Source organism: Mobula birostris, chromosome 10 (assembly GCF_030028105.1).
Source record: "Mobula birostris isolate sMobBir1 chromosome 10, sMobBir1.hap1, whole genome shotgun sequence".
Taxonomy (NCBI): domain Eukaryota; kingdom Metazoa; phylum Chordata; class Chondrichthyes; order Myliobatiformes; family Myliobatidae; genus Mobula; species Mobula birostris.
In genome coordinates, this window is record NC_092379.1 from 33,653,704 (window position 1) to 33,669,118 (window position 15,415).

Below are 15,415 nucleotides of genomic sequence, written 5' to 3' on the forward strand. Positions count from 1 at the left end.
TTCCTTGGAATGTAGAAGATTGAGAAGTATTAAAAGTTGAGGTATTTTTGATAATTTATCAACAATTTTGATATTTTTTGATGATTTATCAACAATCTATCAACAATTTTGATAGAGGTATTCAAAATTGGGTATAGATAGGGTAAATGCTATTAGGCTTTTTCCACTGTGTGGGGGTGGGACTGCTACAGGTTAGGGTTAAAAGTGAAAGGTGAATGGTTTGGATGGGTACATGGATAGATGGGGTAAGTAGGGCTATGTTCCCAGTACAGGTCAATGGGAGTAAGCAGTTTAAGTGGTTTGGCTTGGCTTAGATGGACCAAAAGGCCTCTTTCTGTGCTGTACTTTTCTATGACTCTAGAGTGGAATAAAGGGGGATTACAGAGGCATGAAAAAAGAAGCTAGCCAAAGTTCATTACGAGATCATACCATCAGGAATAACAGCAGTGCAGAAATGGCTGGAGTTTCTGGTAGCAATTCAGGAGACACTGGATAGATACAGCTCAAAGAAGAAGGACCAGATTGACTACATTTCATGGTTCTGATAGAGGTAGCAAAAGACGTTGTGGAAGCATTAATAACACTCTTTCAAGAATCAATAAATTCTGAAGACTGAAAAATTACAAATGTCACTCCGCTCATCAAGAAGGGAAAGAGGCAGAATAAAGGAAATTATAGGCCAGTTAGCCTGACCTCAATGGTTGGGAGATGTTGGAGTCGATTGTTAAGGATTAGGTTTCGGGTACTTAGTGGCACATGGCGTAATAGGCCAAAGTCAGCATGGTTTCCTTAAGTGAAAATCTTGCCAGGCAAATCTGTTGAAATTCTTTCAGGAAATAACAAGTAGGCTAGACAAAGGTGAACTGGTGGATGTTGTATATATGGATTTTCAGAAAGCCTTTGGCAAGGTGCTACACATGAGGATATTTAGCAAGATAAGAGCCAACTGTATTACAATAAAGATTCTAGCATAGACAGAGCAGTGGCTGATTGGCAGAAGGCAAAGAGTGGGAATAAAGGGGGTGTTTTCTGGTTGGCTTCCAGTGACTAGTGGTGTGCCACAGGGTTCAGTGCTTCTTTTTATGTTGTATGTCAAAGATTTGGATGATGGAATTGATGGCTGTGTGGCCAGGTTTGCGGATGATACAAAGATAGGTGGAGGGCATGTAGTGTTGAGGAAGCAGGGAGACTGTAGAAGGATTTGGACAGATTAGGAGAATGGGCAAAGAAGTAACAAAGGATTACTGTGTCGGGAGGTGTGTGGTCATGCACTTTGGCAGAAGGAATAAAAGCTTAGATTATTTTCTAAAAGGAAAGAAAATTCAAAAATCCAGTGCAAAGAGACTTGGGAGTCCTCATGCAGAATTCCCTAAAGATTAACTTGCAGGTGGAGTTGGTGGCGAAGAAGGCAAATGCAATGTTTCTAGAGAATTAGAATGTAAAAGCAGGTATATAATGTTGAGGGTTTATAAAGTACTGGTGTGGTCTCACTTGGAGTATTGTGCACAGTTTTGGGCCCCTTATCTAAGAAAGGATGTGCTGACATTGGAGAGGGTTCAAAGGAGCTTCACAAAAATGATTCTGGGATTGAAAGGCTTGTCATATGAAGAGTGTTTGATGGCTCTGGGGCTCTACTCACTAGAATTTAGAAGAATGGTGGGGGGGGGGGGTGATCTTATCGAAACCCACCAGATGTAAAGAGACCTGGTTAGGGTGCATGTGGAGAGGATATTTCTTATAGTGGTGGAGTCCAGAACCAGAGGGTACAACCACAGAATAGAGAGATGCTCATTTAGAATGGAGGTGAGAGGAACTTCTTTAGCTAGAGAGTGGTGAATCTGTGGAATTCATTGCTACAGGTTGCCTCACCTGGAAGGATTGTTTGGGGCCCTGAACAAGGTGAGGGAGGAGGTAAATGGGCAGGTGTAGCATTTCTGTTGTTTGCAGGTATATGTGCCAGGAGGGAAATTAGTTGGTAGGGGCAGATGGACAAAGAAATCATGGAGTGAGTGATCCCCATGGAAAGTGGAGAGTGGTGGAGGGAAGTAAAGATGTGTTTGATGGTAGAATCCCTTTCGAGATGGTGGAAGTTGTGGAGAGTGATGTGCTGGATGCAGAGGCTCATGGGGTGCTAGGTGAGGACAAGAGGAACTCTAACCCAGTTAAGGTGGCAGGAAGATGGGATGAGTGTGGATGTCTGGGAAGAGGAGGAGATGTAGGTGAGGGCTGCCGTAATAGCATCAATATGTTGGGCCCTTGAATTGAACACTGGTGGTGTGAACCCTTGTGCAACAAGAAATCAGAATCAGAATCAAGTTTATTACCACCGGCATGCGTCATGAGATTTGTTAACTTCTGTACTTGCCTCTGCAGTTCCTACTAAATCTCTCCACTCTCACCTTAAACCTATGTTTTCTTGGTCTTGATTTCCCAGCCCTTAAAGAAAGATGAATGCATTCACTGTATCTATACCCCCTCATGGACTTATACACTGAGAATTATCTGAAGATTCAAAATCTTTAACAATTGCCTTGTTTTATCCCTCCAGGTCTCCGATCTTGAAAGTGAGATAACAAAAAAGCAAACGGTCTTAGACAGGCTGTCCGGCAAGATTCAGGAAATGGAGAAGGAATTAGCTTCGAAAAGCCAATTGGCTAATAAAAGTGATGTTGAAATGAACTCGTTAAAGGTCAGTTCTGTAGCAACAGGATTTAATTCAGTCAATCAAAGGTCAATTCTAAAGAGCATATTCAATGAACTCCAGATTGACTATATAATAAAGTCATTTTATTGGAATTATATGGAAATCCTGAGCAACTATGAGCTTTACTGAACAACTTCTGGAAATTCAACCAATCACAGGGACAGGCCAATTACTAATTGCAAATTGACCCAATCACAGGTCGGTACTCTGGAAACTGAACCAAATGGAGGCCAACCATTTAAATTTGACTTGCTATTCCCATTCTGATATGTCTGTTCATGGCTCTTCTATACTACCATGATGAGGCCAAACTCAGGCCAGAGGAGCAACACCTCATATTCTCTCTGGTTAGATTCAAAATTGATGGCATAAATATCAATTTCTCCATGTTTTGGTAATCTTTCCTCATCCCTCTTTCTCTCTTTTTCTATTTCCCATTCTGGTTACTCTCTCTCCTCTTCAGTTCTCCTCACCTGTCCATCACCTCCATTTGGTTCACCTGCACCTTCCCCTCCTTCCATGGTCCACTGTCCTTTCCAGGTGAGGAGATGCAGAGAGGTGAAGGGGAACTGGAATAGGGAACAGACAAAGAGAGGAGGAGGAAAAGGGGAGAAATCATTAGAACTTGAAGAAATCAATGCTTATGCCATCAGGTTGGAGGCTACCTAGATGAAATATCGGATGTTGCTCTTCTAACTTGAATTTGGCCTCATCATTGGAGTAGAGGATGGCATGGACAGACATTATAATGCAAAGACGAATTGAAATGAGTACTGGGAGACACTTCCTTTTGTGGTAGACAGAGAATCACAAGAAGGGTACATGATTGGAGCTCAAGTAATCACAGGACAGCTTTCCACACAGCCGGATTGGCCAATGTAGTGGTCATAGCCAATCAGAATCACCATTACTGTCTGGTGAACACAAGCAGCACTATGGCAACTTAAAATAGGGCAAAATCTATTGTTCCCTTGCAGAAGATATTGGCTGCACATGCTGAGAAGCTGCATAAAGTTGAGAGTGATCTGCTGGAGAGGCACAAGCTGGAAGACGTTTTAAAACAGGACATTCTGTGGATAAAATATAAAACAGAGAACCTGAGCAGCAGAGTTTCAAGTGTAGAAAACAATCAGAGCGCACTGTGCCTGTACAGGGGCAGCAGCATTCCAGGTGAGTTGTACCTCACTAATTTTGCACAACTTTATTTTTATTTATTTACTCTTGGTGACCACTTTATTCGGTACAGGAGCGGAACCCGGTGTGGTGTTCTGCTGATGTAGCCATCTACTTCAAGGTTTAAAAACGCAAACACGAGGAAATCTGCAGGTGCTGGAAATTCAAGCAACACACGTCAAAGTTGCTGGTGAACGCAGCAGGCCAGGCAGCATCTCTAGGAAGAGGTACAATCGACGTTTCGGGCTGAGACCCTTCGTCAGGGCTAACTGAAAGAAGAGATAGTAAGAGATAGAAAGGGAGAGGGGGAGATCCAAAATGATAGGAAAAGATAGGAGGGGGGAAGGGATGGAGCCAGGAGATGGACAGGTGATTGGCAAAAGGGAGATGAGAGGATCATGGGACAGGAGGTCCAGGGAGAAAGAAAGGGGGAGGGGGGAATCCCAAAAGATGGGCAAGGGGTATAGTAAGAGGGACATAGGGAGAAAAACAGAGAGAGAGAGAGAAAAAAATATATATAATAATAAATAAATAACGGATGGGGTACGAAGGGGAGGTGGGGCATTAACGGAAGTTACAGAAATCAAAGTCCATGTCATGAAGTTGGAGGATACCGAGACGGAATATAAGGTGTTGTTCCTCCAACCTGAGTGTGGCTTCATCTTGACAGTAGAGGAGGCCATGGATACACATATCAGAATGGGAATGGGATGTGGAATTAAAATGTGTGGCCACTAGGAGATCCTGCTTTCTCTGGCGGACAGAGCGTAGGGGTTCAGTGAAACAGTCTCCCAGCCTGCGTCGGGTCTAGCCAATATATAGATGGCTGCATCAGGAGCACCGGACACAGTATATCACCTCAGCCGACTCACAGGTGAAGTGTCCAGGTGAGGCAACACTTCACCTGTGAGTCGGCTGGGGTGATACACTGCGATATACAATCTCTGTTGTTGTGAGATGGTGGCTCCACGCTCAGCATCACTGTGCTACTCTGAACATCTTCCCAGTTGCTTTCTCCCAGAATGCCTTGTGGTGAGGGATCACCTGCACCACCAATGGAACATTTCAATGCAAGAAGCATCAGGAACAAGGGTGATGAACTGAGAGCTTGGATACATACATGGAATTATGTTCTAGTGGCCATTACAGAGACTTGGCTGGCACCAGGGCAGGAATGGATTCTCAATATTCCTGGATTTCAGTGCTTTAGAAGGGATAGCGAGGGGGGAAAAGGGGAGGAGGGGTGGCATTACTAGTCAGGGATACTATTACAGCTACAGAAAGGGTGGGTAATGTAGCAGGATCCTCTTTTGAGTCAGTATGGGTGAAAGTCAGGAACAGGAAGGGAGCAGTTACTCTATTGGGAGTATTCCATAGGCCCCCTGGTAGCAGCAGAGATACCAAGGAGCAGATTGGGAGAAAGATTTTGGAAAGGTGCAAAAATAACAGGGTTGCTATCATAGGTCACTTTAACTTCCCTAATATTGATTGGCACCTGATTAGTTCCAAGGGTTTGGATGGGGCAGAGTTTGTTAAGTGTGTCCAGGACGGATTCCTGTCACTGTATGTTGACAGGCTGACTATGAGGTATGCCATACTAGATCTAGTATTAGGTAATGGAATGGGCTGAGTACAGGTCGGTGGGACTAGGTGAGAGTAAGAGTTTGGCACGGACTAGAAGGGCCGAGATGGCCTGTTTCCGTGCTGTAATTGTTATATAGTTATATGGTTATATGGGTCAGGTCACAGATCTCTCAGTGGCTGAGCGTCTGGGGGACAGTGACCACCGCTCCCTGGCCTTCAGCATTATCATGGAAAAGGATAGAATCAGAGAGGACAGGAAAATTTTTAATTGGGGAAGGGCAAATTATGAAGCTATAAGGCTAGAACTTGCGGGTGTGAATTGGGATGATGTTTTTGCAGGGAAGTGTACTATGGACATGTGGTCGATGTTTAGAGACCTCTTGCAGGATGTTGGGGATAAATTTGTCCCGGTGAGGAAGATAAAGGATGGTAGGGTGAAGGAACCATGGGTGACAAGTGAGGTGGAAAATCTAGTCAGGTGGAAGAAGGCAGCATACATGAGGTTTAGGAAGCAAGGATCAGATGGGTCTATTGAGGAATATAGGGAAGCAAGAAAGGAGCTTAAGAAGGGGCTGAGAAGAGCAAGAAGGGGACATGAGAAGGCCTTGGCGAGTAGGGTAAAGGAAAACCCCAAGGCATTCTTCAATTATGTGAAGAAAAAAAGGATGACAGGAGTGAAGGTAGGACCGATTAGAGATAAAGGTGGGAAGATGTGCCTGGAGGCTGTGGAAGTGAGCGAGGTCCTCAATGAATACTTCTCTTCGGTATTCACCAATGAGAGGGAACTTGATGACGGTGAGGACAATATGAGTGAGGTTGATATTCTGGAGAATGTTGATATTAAGGGAGAGGAGGTGTTGGAGTTGTTAAAATACATTAGGACGGATAAGTCCCCGGGGCCTGACAGAATATTCCCCAGGCTGCTCCACGAGGCGAGGGAAGAGATTGCTGAGCCTCTGGCTAGGATCTTTATGTCCTCATTTTCTTCAGGAATGGTACCGGAGGATTGGAGGGAGGCGAATGTTGTCCCCTTATTCAAAAAAGGCAGTAGGGATAGTCCAGGTAATTATAGACCAGTGAGCCTTATGTCTGTGGTGGGAAAACTGTTGGAAAAGATTCTTAGAGATAGGATCTATGGGCATTTAAAGAATCATGGTCTGATCAGAGACAGTCAGCATGGCTTTGTGAAGGGCAGATCGCATCTAACAAGCCTGATAGAGTTCTTTGAGGAGGTGACCAGGCATATAGATGAGGGTAGTGCAGTGGATGTGATCTATATGGATTTTAGTAAGGCATTTGACAAGGTTCCACATGGTAGGCTTATTCAGAAAGTCAGAAGGCATGGGATCCAGGGAAGTTTGGCCAGGTGGATTCAGAATTGGCTTGCCTGCAGAAGGCAGAGGGTCATGGTGGAGGGAGTACATTTGGTTGGAGGGTTGTAACTAGTGGTGTCCCACAAGGATCGGTTCTGAGACCTCTACTTTTCGTGATTTTTATTAAAGACCTGGATGTGGGGGTAGAAGGGTGGGTTGGCAAGTTTGCAGACGACACAAAGGTTGGTGGTGTAGATAGCGTAGAAGATCGTCGAAGATTGCAGAGAGACATTGATAGGTTGCAGAAGTAGGCTGAGAAGTGGCAGATGGAGTTCAACGAGAAGAAGTGTGAGGTGGTACACTTTGGAAGGACAAATTCCAAGGCAGAGTACAAAGTAAATGGCAGGATACTTGGTAGTGTGGAGGAGCAGAGGGATCTGGGGGTACGTGTCCACAGATTCCTGAAAGTTGCCTCACAGGTAGATAGGGTAGTTAAGAAAGCTTATGGGGTATTAGCTTTCATAAGTCGAGGGACAGAGTTTAAAAGTCGTGAGGTAATGATGCAGCTCTATAAAACTCTGGTTAGGCCACACTTGGAGTACTGTGTCCAGTTCTGGTCACCTCACTATAGGAAGGATGTGGAAGCATTGGAAAGGGTACAGAGGAAATTTACCAGAATGCTGCCTGGTTTAGAGAGTATGCATTATGATCAGAGATTAAGGGAGTTAGGGCTTTACTCTTTGGAGAGAAGGAGGATGAGAGGAGACATGATAGAGGTGTACAAGATAATAAGAGGAATAGATAGAGTGGATAGCCAGTGGCTCTTCCCCAGGGCACCACTGCTCAATACAAGAGGACATGGCTTTAAGGTAAGGGGTGGGAAGTTCAAGGGAATATTACAGGAAGGCTTTTTACTCAGAGAGTGGTTGGTGCGTGGAATGCACTGCCCGAGTCAGTGGTGGAGGCGGATGCACTAGTGAAATTTGAGAGACTACTAGACAGGTATATAGAGGAACTTAAGGTGGGGGGTTATATGGGAGGCAGGGTTTAAGGGTCGGCACAACAATGTGGGCCAAAGGGCCTGTACTGTGCTGTACTATTCTATTTCTTACAGTTTTAGGAGGCCATTTGGCAAGCCACATCCATGCTAACCTTTGAAGGTCAAAGTAAATTTATTATCAAAGTACGTACTGTATATGCCACAATATACTATGTTGAGGTTCATTTTCTTGCAGGCATTTACAGGAAAATAAAGAAATGTTTCATGTTCTATTGACCGGGGCTTTATAGAGCTGTCACATTATGTCCGATCTTTGTGCTCTGCCACTGACTATAGTGTTTCATGCTAGCTCCTTGTCAGAAATCCTTTGTTAATCTTGGCCATTCCAAGGCCCATTCAAAGGCTGTCTCTCAAACATTTTTAAAGGCATTAGCTTTACTTATCAGATGTACATTTAAACATCAGACAGTGAAATTCATCACCTTGTGGTGACGACCAGCGCAGTCTGAGGGCAGCCTACAGGTGTTGCCATGTTTCCGCCACCAGACGGGCCCACAACGCTCTGACCCTAATCCGTACATCTTTGTAACGTGGGAGGAAACCCACACTGACACAAGAATATACAAACTCCTTATGGAATGTAGTGGGAGTGTTGCAATAGATTGAGGAATCCTGAATGGATGTGGGAAGATGCTTGGTTTAACTGGCTGCTGGAAATCACCCCTCGTAGAACTTAAAACATGGAATAGAGGAAAAAGCCCTTCGGCCCACAGGGTGGTTCGTGCAGAGCCAGCTAAAAAGTAAATCAAAACCCCAAAAAACCTAATCCCACCAACCTACACAATGTCCATATCCCTCCATCTTCCTCATATTCTACACCTATATAAACATCTCCTAAAAGCCTTTAATGTATTTGCCTCTACCACCATACCAGGCAGCACATTCCAGGCACTTATCGCTCTTTCAGTAAAAAAGTTACCTCTCACATCCCCCTTGAACCTATCCCCCTCTCACCTTCAATGCCTGCCCTCTGATATTAGACATTTCTACCCGGGAAAACAGATACTCTCTGTCTATTCTATCTATGCCCCTAATACTGTTATAAACCTCTATCAGATCTCCCCTCAGCCTCCGGCTCTCCAAAGAAAACAGCCCAGTTTACCCAACCTCTTATGATGGCACATGTCCTCGAAACCAGGCAGCAACCTGGTCAACCTCTTCTGCAGCCTCTCCAAAATCTCAATGCCCTTCCTACAGTGGGGTGACCAGAACTGTGTGCAATAATCCAGATGTGGCCTAACTAGAGTTTTATAAAGTTGCAACATAACGTCTTGACTCGATGCCTCAACTAATAAAAACAAGCATGCCATTAGCCTTTTTAACCACCTTATTGACCTGTGTAGCCACTGACAAGGAGCTGTGAACTTCCTGTGACAAATAAACCAAATTCCTCAGTAGACACTACCTCATTACATAAATTTGAGACACAGTTAGATAGATTTTTGCCTAGCAGGAGAATTAAGGGTTAATGGGAGAAGATAGGTGGGTATAGCTGAGTCCATGGCAACATCACTCATGATCTTATTGAACAGCCGAGCAGGCTCGTTGGGCCAGACAGTCAGCTCCTGATCCCAGTGAAGGGTTTCAGCCCAGAAGGTCGACTGTTTATTCCTCTCCATTGATGCTACCTGACCTGCTGTGCTCCTCCAGCATTTTGTGTGTGCGTTGCTCTGGATTTCTTGCATCTGCAGAACCTCTTCTTTCCCCCCTCTTCTTTCTCACGTTCTTGCTCCGTTTCTCCTGTAGTCTCGATCGAGCATCAGGTGACACAGCATGATGAAATGCTCGGCATCCACGAGGTCCGTCTGGCAGACATCGACCTGCGTTTCCAGATGCTGGAGACAGCGAGCTACAATGGAAGGCTGATATGGAAGATTCAGGATTATGAACGGAGGAAGCGGGAGGCCATCTCTGGGAAGACACTCTCGCTCTACAGCCAACCATTCTACACCAGCTCGTTCGGATACAAGATGTGCGCCCGTGTGTACCTCAATGGGGACGGAATGGGTAAGGGCACGCACCTGTCGGTCTTCTTTGTGGTGATGCGCGGAGAGTATGACTCCCTGCTGCCCTGGCCCTTCAGGCAGAAGGTGACCCTCACCCTGCTTGACCAAGGACTAGGCAAGGGCCACGTGTCGGACACATTCAAGCCCGACCCCAACAGCAGCAGCTTTGGACGGCCCCAGGGGGAGATGAACGTGGCGTCGGGTTGCCCTCTGTTTGTCGCCCAGACGGTTCTGGAAAACAAAAACCGGCAGTATATCAAAGATGACACCATTTTCATCAAGATAACCGTGGATGTATCAGACCCCTCTGAGCTTTGAAACCTCTTACTAAGTCCACCGGAATCGTGCAATAGTCCCATGGTCAAGAGCTCATTGTTTTGAAAGTGTTCAGAAGTGTGCTTGACACCGTCCTTTTGAGACTGAGATCTGGGGCCAGACAGTAAATTATAAAACTCTGCTAGCTTTGTTAACTGTTATCAAAGTATTTTATATGATATAGTATTATTAGCCTCTGATATGATAATGTATTATTATTCACTGTTATTTCTCTCCCATGTTTAAAGGAAAGTACATCTTTGTTTCAGATATATTTTTATGGAAAGAATAATTAAATCTTTAATTGTTATTGCAAGAGTGCAGGATGCATTTCATTTTCATGTCTATTGGTACAGCAAGATCCCAAGAGGGTTGGAAGAGCAGGCTTGAGGAACGGGTGGGGGTGTGCAATGGATGGCCCCCCTAACTGCCTAAAACCTTGACTTGACCTTGATTACCAAAACATAGCACACACACTCCGCAGCCACTTTATCAGTGATACCTGTACACCTGCTCGTTAATGCAAACACCTAATCGGCCAATCATGTGGCAACAACTCAATGCATGGAAGCATGCAGACATGGTCAAGAGGTTCAATTGTTGTTCAGACCAAACATCAGAATGGGGAAGAAATGTGACCTAAGTGACTTTGACCGTTGGTGCCAGATTGGGCAGTTTGAGTATCTCAGAAACTGCTGATCACCTGAGATCTTTACACACAACAGTGTCTAGAGTTTACAGAGAATGGTGTGAACTACAAAAAAAAACATCCAGTGAGTGGCAGTTCTGTGGGCAAAAATACTTTGTTAATGAGAGGAGTCAGAGGAGCTTAAGCTGACAGGAAGGTGACAGTGACCCAGATAACATGTTACAACAGTGGTGTGCAGAAGAGTAGAACTGAATGCACAACATGTCGAACCTTGAGGTGAATGACCTACTGCAGCAGAAGACCACAAACATATGCTCAGTGGCCACTTTATTAGGTACAGGAGATGTTACTTACAAAGAAAGTGCAGCACAGGAAGACGGTAAGAAGCAAAGCCATGTTGAGCCAGACAGTGAGGTCAAGAGCCCGTCGTATTGCACAACAGATCTTTTCAAGAGACTAACAACAGCAGGATACAAGCTGTCTTTGATCCTGGTGGTACGTGTTTTCAGGCTTTTGTATCTTCTGTCCGGTGGGAGGGGGGAGAAGAGAGGATGCAGGGGCTTTGCTGAACAACCCAGTCTAATTTTCCCTGCAGTGCTGCAAAAGGAGTGTTTCCATGGAAACAGCACCACCTCACCGACGCTTAAGTAATATCCATAGCACATAGCTGAGTCACACCAGGTGTCTTTGACCAGAGGACAGCAAAGCAAATGGAAACACTTCATGATTCAACTGAATTTCAGCCACGTCATGTTGAAAATTAACACCATGACGTGGCCGAGTTTCTTGGCCTTAATTTTCTAAGCAAACTGACCTCATTTTTGCATAATTAGGTGTTTGTCAGGACTCCATTAAATATTTACAAATTCTCTTGTATTTAATCCAGTGGAAATATAGCACTGTGCACAAGTGTCGGGCACGTGTAGCTGATGTGTCAAAGACTTCTGCGCAGTACTGAAGTAGCCTATAAACATGAGGAATCCTGCAGATGCTGGAATTCCAAACAACATACACAAAATACTGGAGGAACTCAGCAGGTCAGTCTGCATCTATGAAAATGAATAAACAGTCGCCATTTCAGGAGCCCTGAAGAAGGGTCTTGGCCCGAAATGTCGACTGTTTATTCATTTCCATAGAAGCTGCCAGACCAGCTGAGTTCCTCCAGCGTTATGTGTGTGTTACTGCAGTAATTTTATGTATTACATTGTACTGCTGCCGCAAAACAGAACAAATTTCATGACAGATGTGAGTGACAATAAACCTGATTCTGATGTGGGACTCTGTTGTGGACTGAGGGAGGGAAGAGGGCAGGGAGAGGGGAATCATGGTTGGGAAAGGGGGAAGGGAGGGGGAAGCACTAGAGAGACATTCTGTACTGATCAATAAACCAATTGTTTGGAATCAAATGACCTTGCCTGCTGTCTCAGGGCTGGGTATGTCTGCACCCACGCCACCTGCCTGGCCCTGGCACTCCTCTGCCACCTGACCCACACCCTTTCCGCAGTGCTCCACCCTCACCGTTCTCAACATCATTTGCTCCCACAAACTTGCTCTCCACTTCACGTTGACAAACACAGTACTGTGCAAAAGTCTTAGGCACGTTAGCTCTATTCTTGTGACCAAGACTTTTACACAGTAGTGTTCCTGCACCACCAGCTTAATGAAACCTTTTCCTAGGAGCATTGTCTTAGATTTTTGTTTATAGATCAGGAGTGGACAAGGTCGCTCCAACCTGCTCTGTCCTTTAAATGTCACAGCTGATCTGATTGTAGAAACATAGAAAACCTGCAGCACAATACAGACCCTTCGGCCCACAAAGCCAACACAATTTTCGTCCCTCTTCCCTCCGGGAGAAGGTTCAGGAGCTTGAAGACTCGTACGGCCAGATTTGGGAACAGCTTCTTTCCAACTGTGATAAGACTGCTGAACAGATCCTAACCCGGATCTGGGCCATACCCTCCAAATATCCAGACCTGCCTCTCAGTTTTTTTTTGCACTACTTTACTTTTCATTTTCTATTTTCTACTTATGATTTATAATTTAAATTTTTATTATATTTACTATCAATTTGTACTCCAGGAAGCGCGAAGCGCAGAATCAACTATCGCTGTGCTGATTGTACCTTCTAGTATCAATTGTTTGGTGACAATAAAGTAATAATAATAATAATAAAGCTGTGCCGAGCATGTCCTTACCTTAGAACTACCTGGGCTTAGCCGTAGCCCTCTATTTTTCTAAGCTCCATGTACTTGTTCAGGAGTCTCTTAAAAGACCCTATCGTATCCGTCTCCACCACTGTTGCCGGCAGCCCATTCCACGCACTCGCCACTCTCTGCGTAAAAAAAACTTACCCCTAACATTTCCTCTGTACCTATTATAATCTCAGGTTAATTGGTCTTTGTCAATTGTTGTGTGATTGGGCTCCTATTACTCGGTGGGTTACTGGGCAGTGCAGAATTTTCTGTTTTGTACTGTATCTTTAAATACATGAGTAAGGTGCAAGATCCCAAGAAGATAGATTGTGAGGTCAAGAGTCTATCTCGGGGACCATTCAAGTGTCTGCTAACAGTGCGACAGAAACTTGAGCCTCGTACTAAGTGCTCTGCAGCTTTGGTGTCTTCCGTCCAGTGGAGATGGGGATAAGAGCCAATGTCCAGGATGGGAAGGGTCCTTGCTTATGCAGTGGGTAGTGTGGATGGGTGTATTCCCGATAACAAGAGCACATGTGATTGCACTAACATGTCTTTAATCTTCTACCAAATCATCTTGCAATAAAAAGCAATGTGCCATTTGCTTTCCTAGTTGCTTGTTATACCTGCAAGATAAACTTGAAGTGACTCCTGTACAAGGGCTCCCAAGTCCATCTGAACTCTGATATCTGTCAGTCTCTCACCATTGAAATAAAATAAATTGCCCTTCCAATTTTTTTCCCAAATTGAGGAAGTACTACCTACCAAAGTAGATATCAGTCCCCTCTCTCCTATCCCTGTTATCAGGATCCCGATCCCAGTGCTCACCAGCCTTTGGTCTCTCAGTGGCTTTAATTAAACCTGGAGCCCGGGGATAATAGACAATAGACAATAGATGCAGAAGTAGACCATTCGGCCCTTTGAGCCTGCACCGCCATTCTGAGATCGTGGCTGATCAACTATTATGAATACCCGGTTCCTGCCTTGTCCCCATAACCCTTGATTCCTCTATCCATAAGACACCTATCTAGCTCCTTCTTGAAAGCATCCAGAGAATTGGCCTCCACTGCCTTCTGAGGCAGCGCGTTCCACACCTCCACAACTCTCTGGGAGAAGAAGTTCCTCCTCAACTCTGTCCTAAGTGACCTACCCCTTATTCTTAAACCATGCCCTCTGGTACTGGACTCCCCCAGCATCTGGAACATATTTCCTGCCTCTATCTTGTCCAATCCCTTAATAATCTTATATGTCTCAATCAGATCCCCCCTCAATCTCCTTAATTCCAGCGTGTACAAGCCCAGTCTCTCTAACCTCTCTGTGTAAGACAGTCCGGACATCCCAGGAATTAACCTAGTGAAACTACGCTGCACCTCCTCCACAGCCAGGCTGTCCTTCCTTAACCCTGGAGACCAAAACTGCACACAATACTCCAGGTGTGGTCTCACCAGGGCCCTGTACAAATGCAAAAGGATTTCCTTGCTCTTGTACTCAATTCCCTTTGTAATAAAGGCCAACATTCCACTAGCCTTCTTCACTGCCTGCTGCACTTGCTCATTCACCTTCCGAGACTGATGAACAAGTACTCCTAGATCTCTTTGTATTTCTCCCTTACCTAACTCCACACCGTTCAGATAATAATCTGCCTTCCTGTTCTTGCTCCCAAAGTGAATAACCTCACACTTATTCACATTAAACGCCATCTGCCAAGTTTCTGCCCACTCACCCAGCCTATCCAAGTCACCTTGAATTCACCTAACGTCCTCATCACATGTCACACTGCCACCCAGCTTAGTATCATCAGCAAACTTGCTGATGTTTTTCACAATGCCTTCCTCTAAATCATTGACGTAAATCGTAAACAGCTGTGGTCCCAATACCGAGCCCTGTGGCACCCCACTAGTCACCACCTGCCATTCCGAGGAACACCCATTCACTGCTACCCTTTGCTTTCTATCTGCCAACCAGTTTTCTATCCATGTCAATATCCTTCAATATCCTCCCCCCAATGCCATGAGCTCTGATTTTACCCACCAATCTCCTATGCGGTACCTTATCAAATGCCTTCTGAAAGTCAAGGTACACCACATCCCCTGGATCAGGAGAAAGGAGGATAATGAGGGAAAATTGTTTCTGAAATGAAAGGATGATCTTGGAATGTAACAATCATAACAAATGTAATAATATAAAGCAGCACTTGTTGGCTGATGTTATGTTACTCATTCTGGGTGATTTTCCCTGGAAATGGTGAATACGAGGTTGATGAACAGCAAAGGTGAAGAGGAGGTGGGAGAGGGAAAAGGAGATAGGTGAGGGAGAGGGAGGTGGGTGAGAGAGAGGGAGATGGGTGAGGGAAATGGGAGATGGTGAGGGAGAGGGAAGTAGGTGAGAGGGAGATGGGTGAGGGAAATGGGAGATGGCGAGG

The 15,415-nt window shown here is 45.0% G+C and overlaps 1 protein-coding gene across 4 annotated transcripts in view; it reads left to right on the forward strand.

Annotated features, from left to right (window-relative positions):
* The window catches only part of LOC140203946 (TNF receptor-associated factor 3-like), an 83,718-nt gene extending 72,293 nt beyond the window's left edge, over positions 1-11,425 (forward strand). For 2 of the 4 annotated variants that reach the window (XM_072270138.1, XM_072270140.1), the window contains 3 exons: positions 2,549-2,689; positions 3,682-3,874; positions 9,581-11,425. In XM_072270138.1, coding sequence (XP_072126239.1) covers positions 2,549-2,689; positions 3,682-3,874; positions 9,581-10,158 — 912 coding nt within the window. In that variant the 3' untranslated portion in view covers positions 10,159-11,425. The remainder of the gene's footprint in view (positions 1-2,548; positions 2,690-3,681; positions 3,875-9,580) is intronic. The other 2 variants (XM_072270136.1, XM_072270137.1) reach the window with 1 other exon arrangement.
* The last annotated feature ends 3,990 nt before the right edge of the window (positions 11,426-15,415 follow it).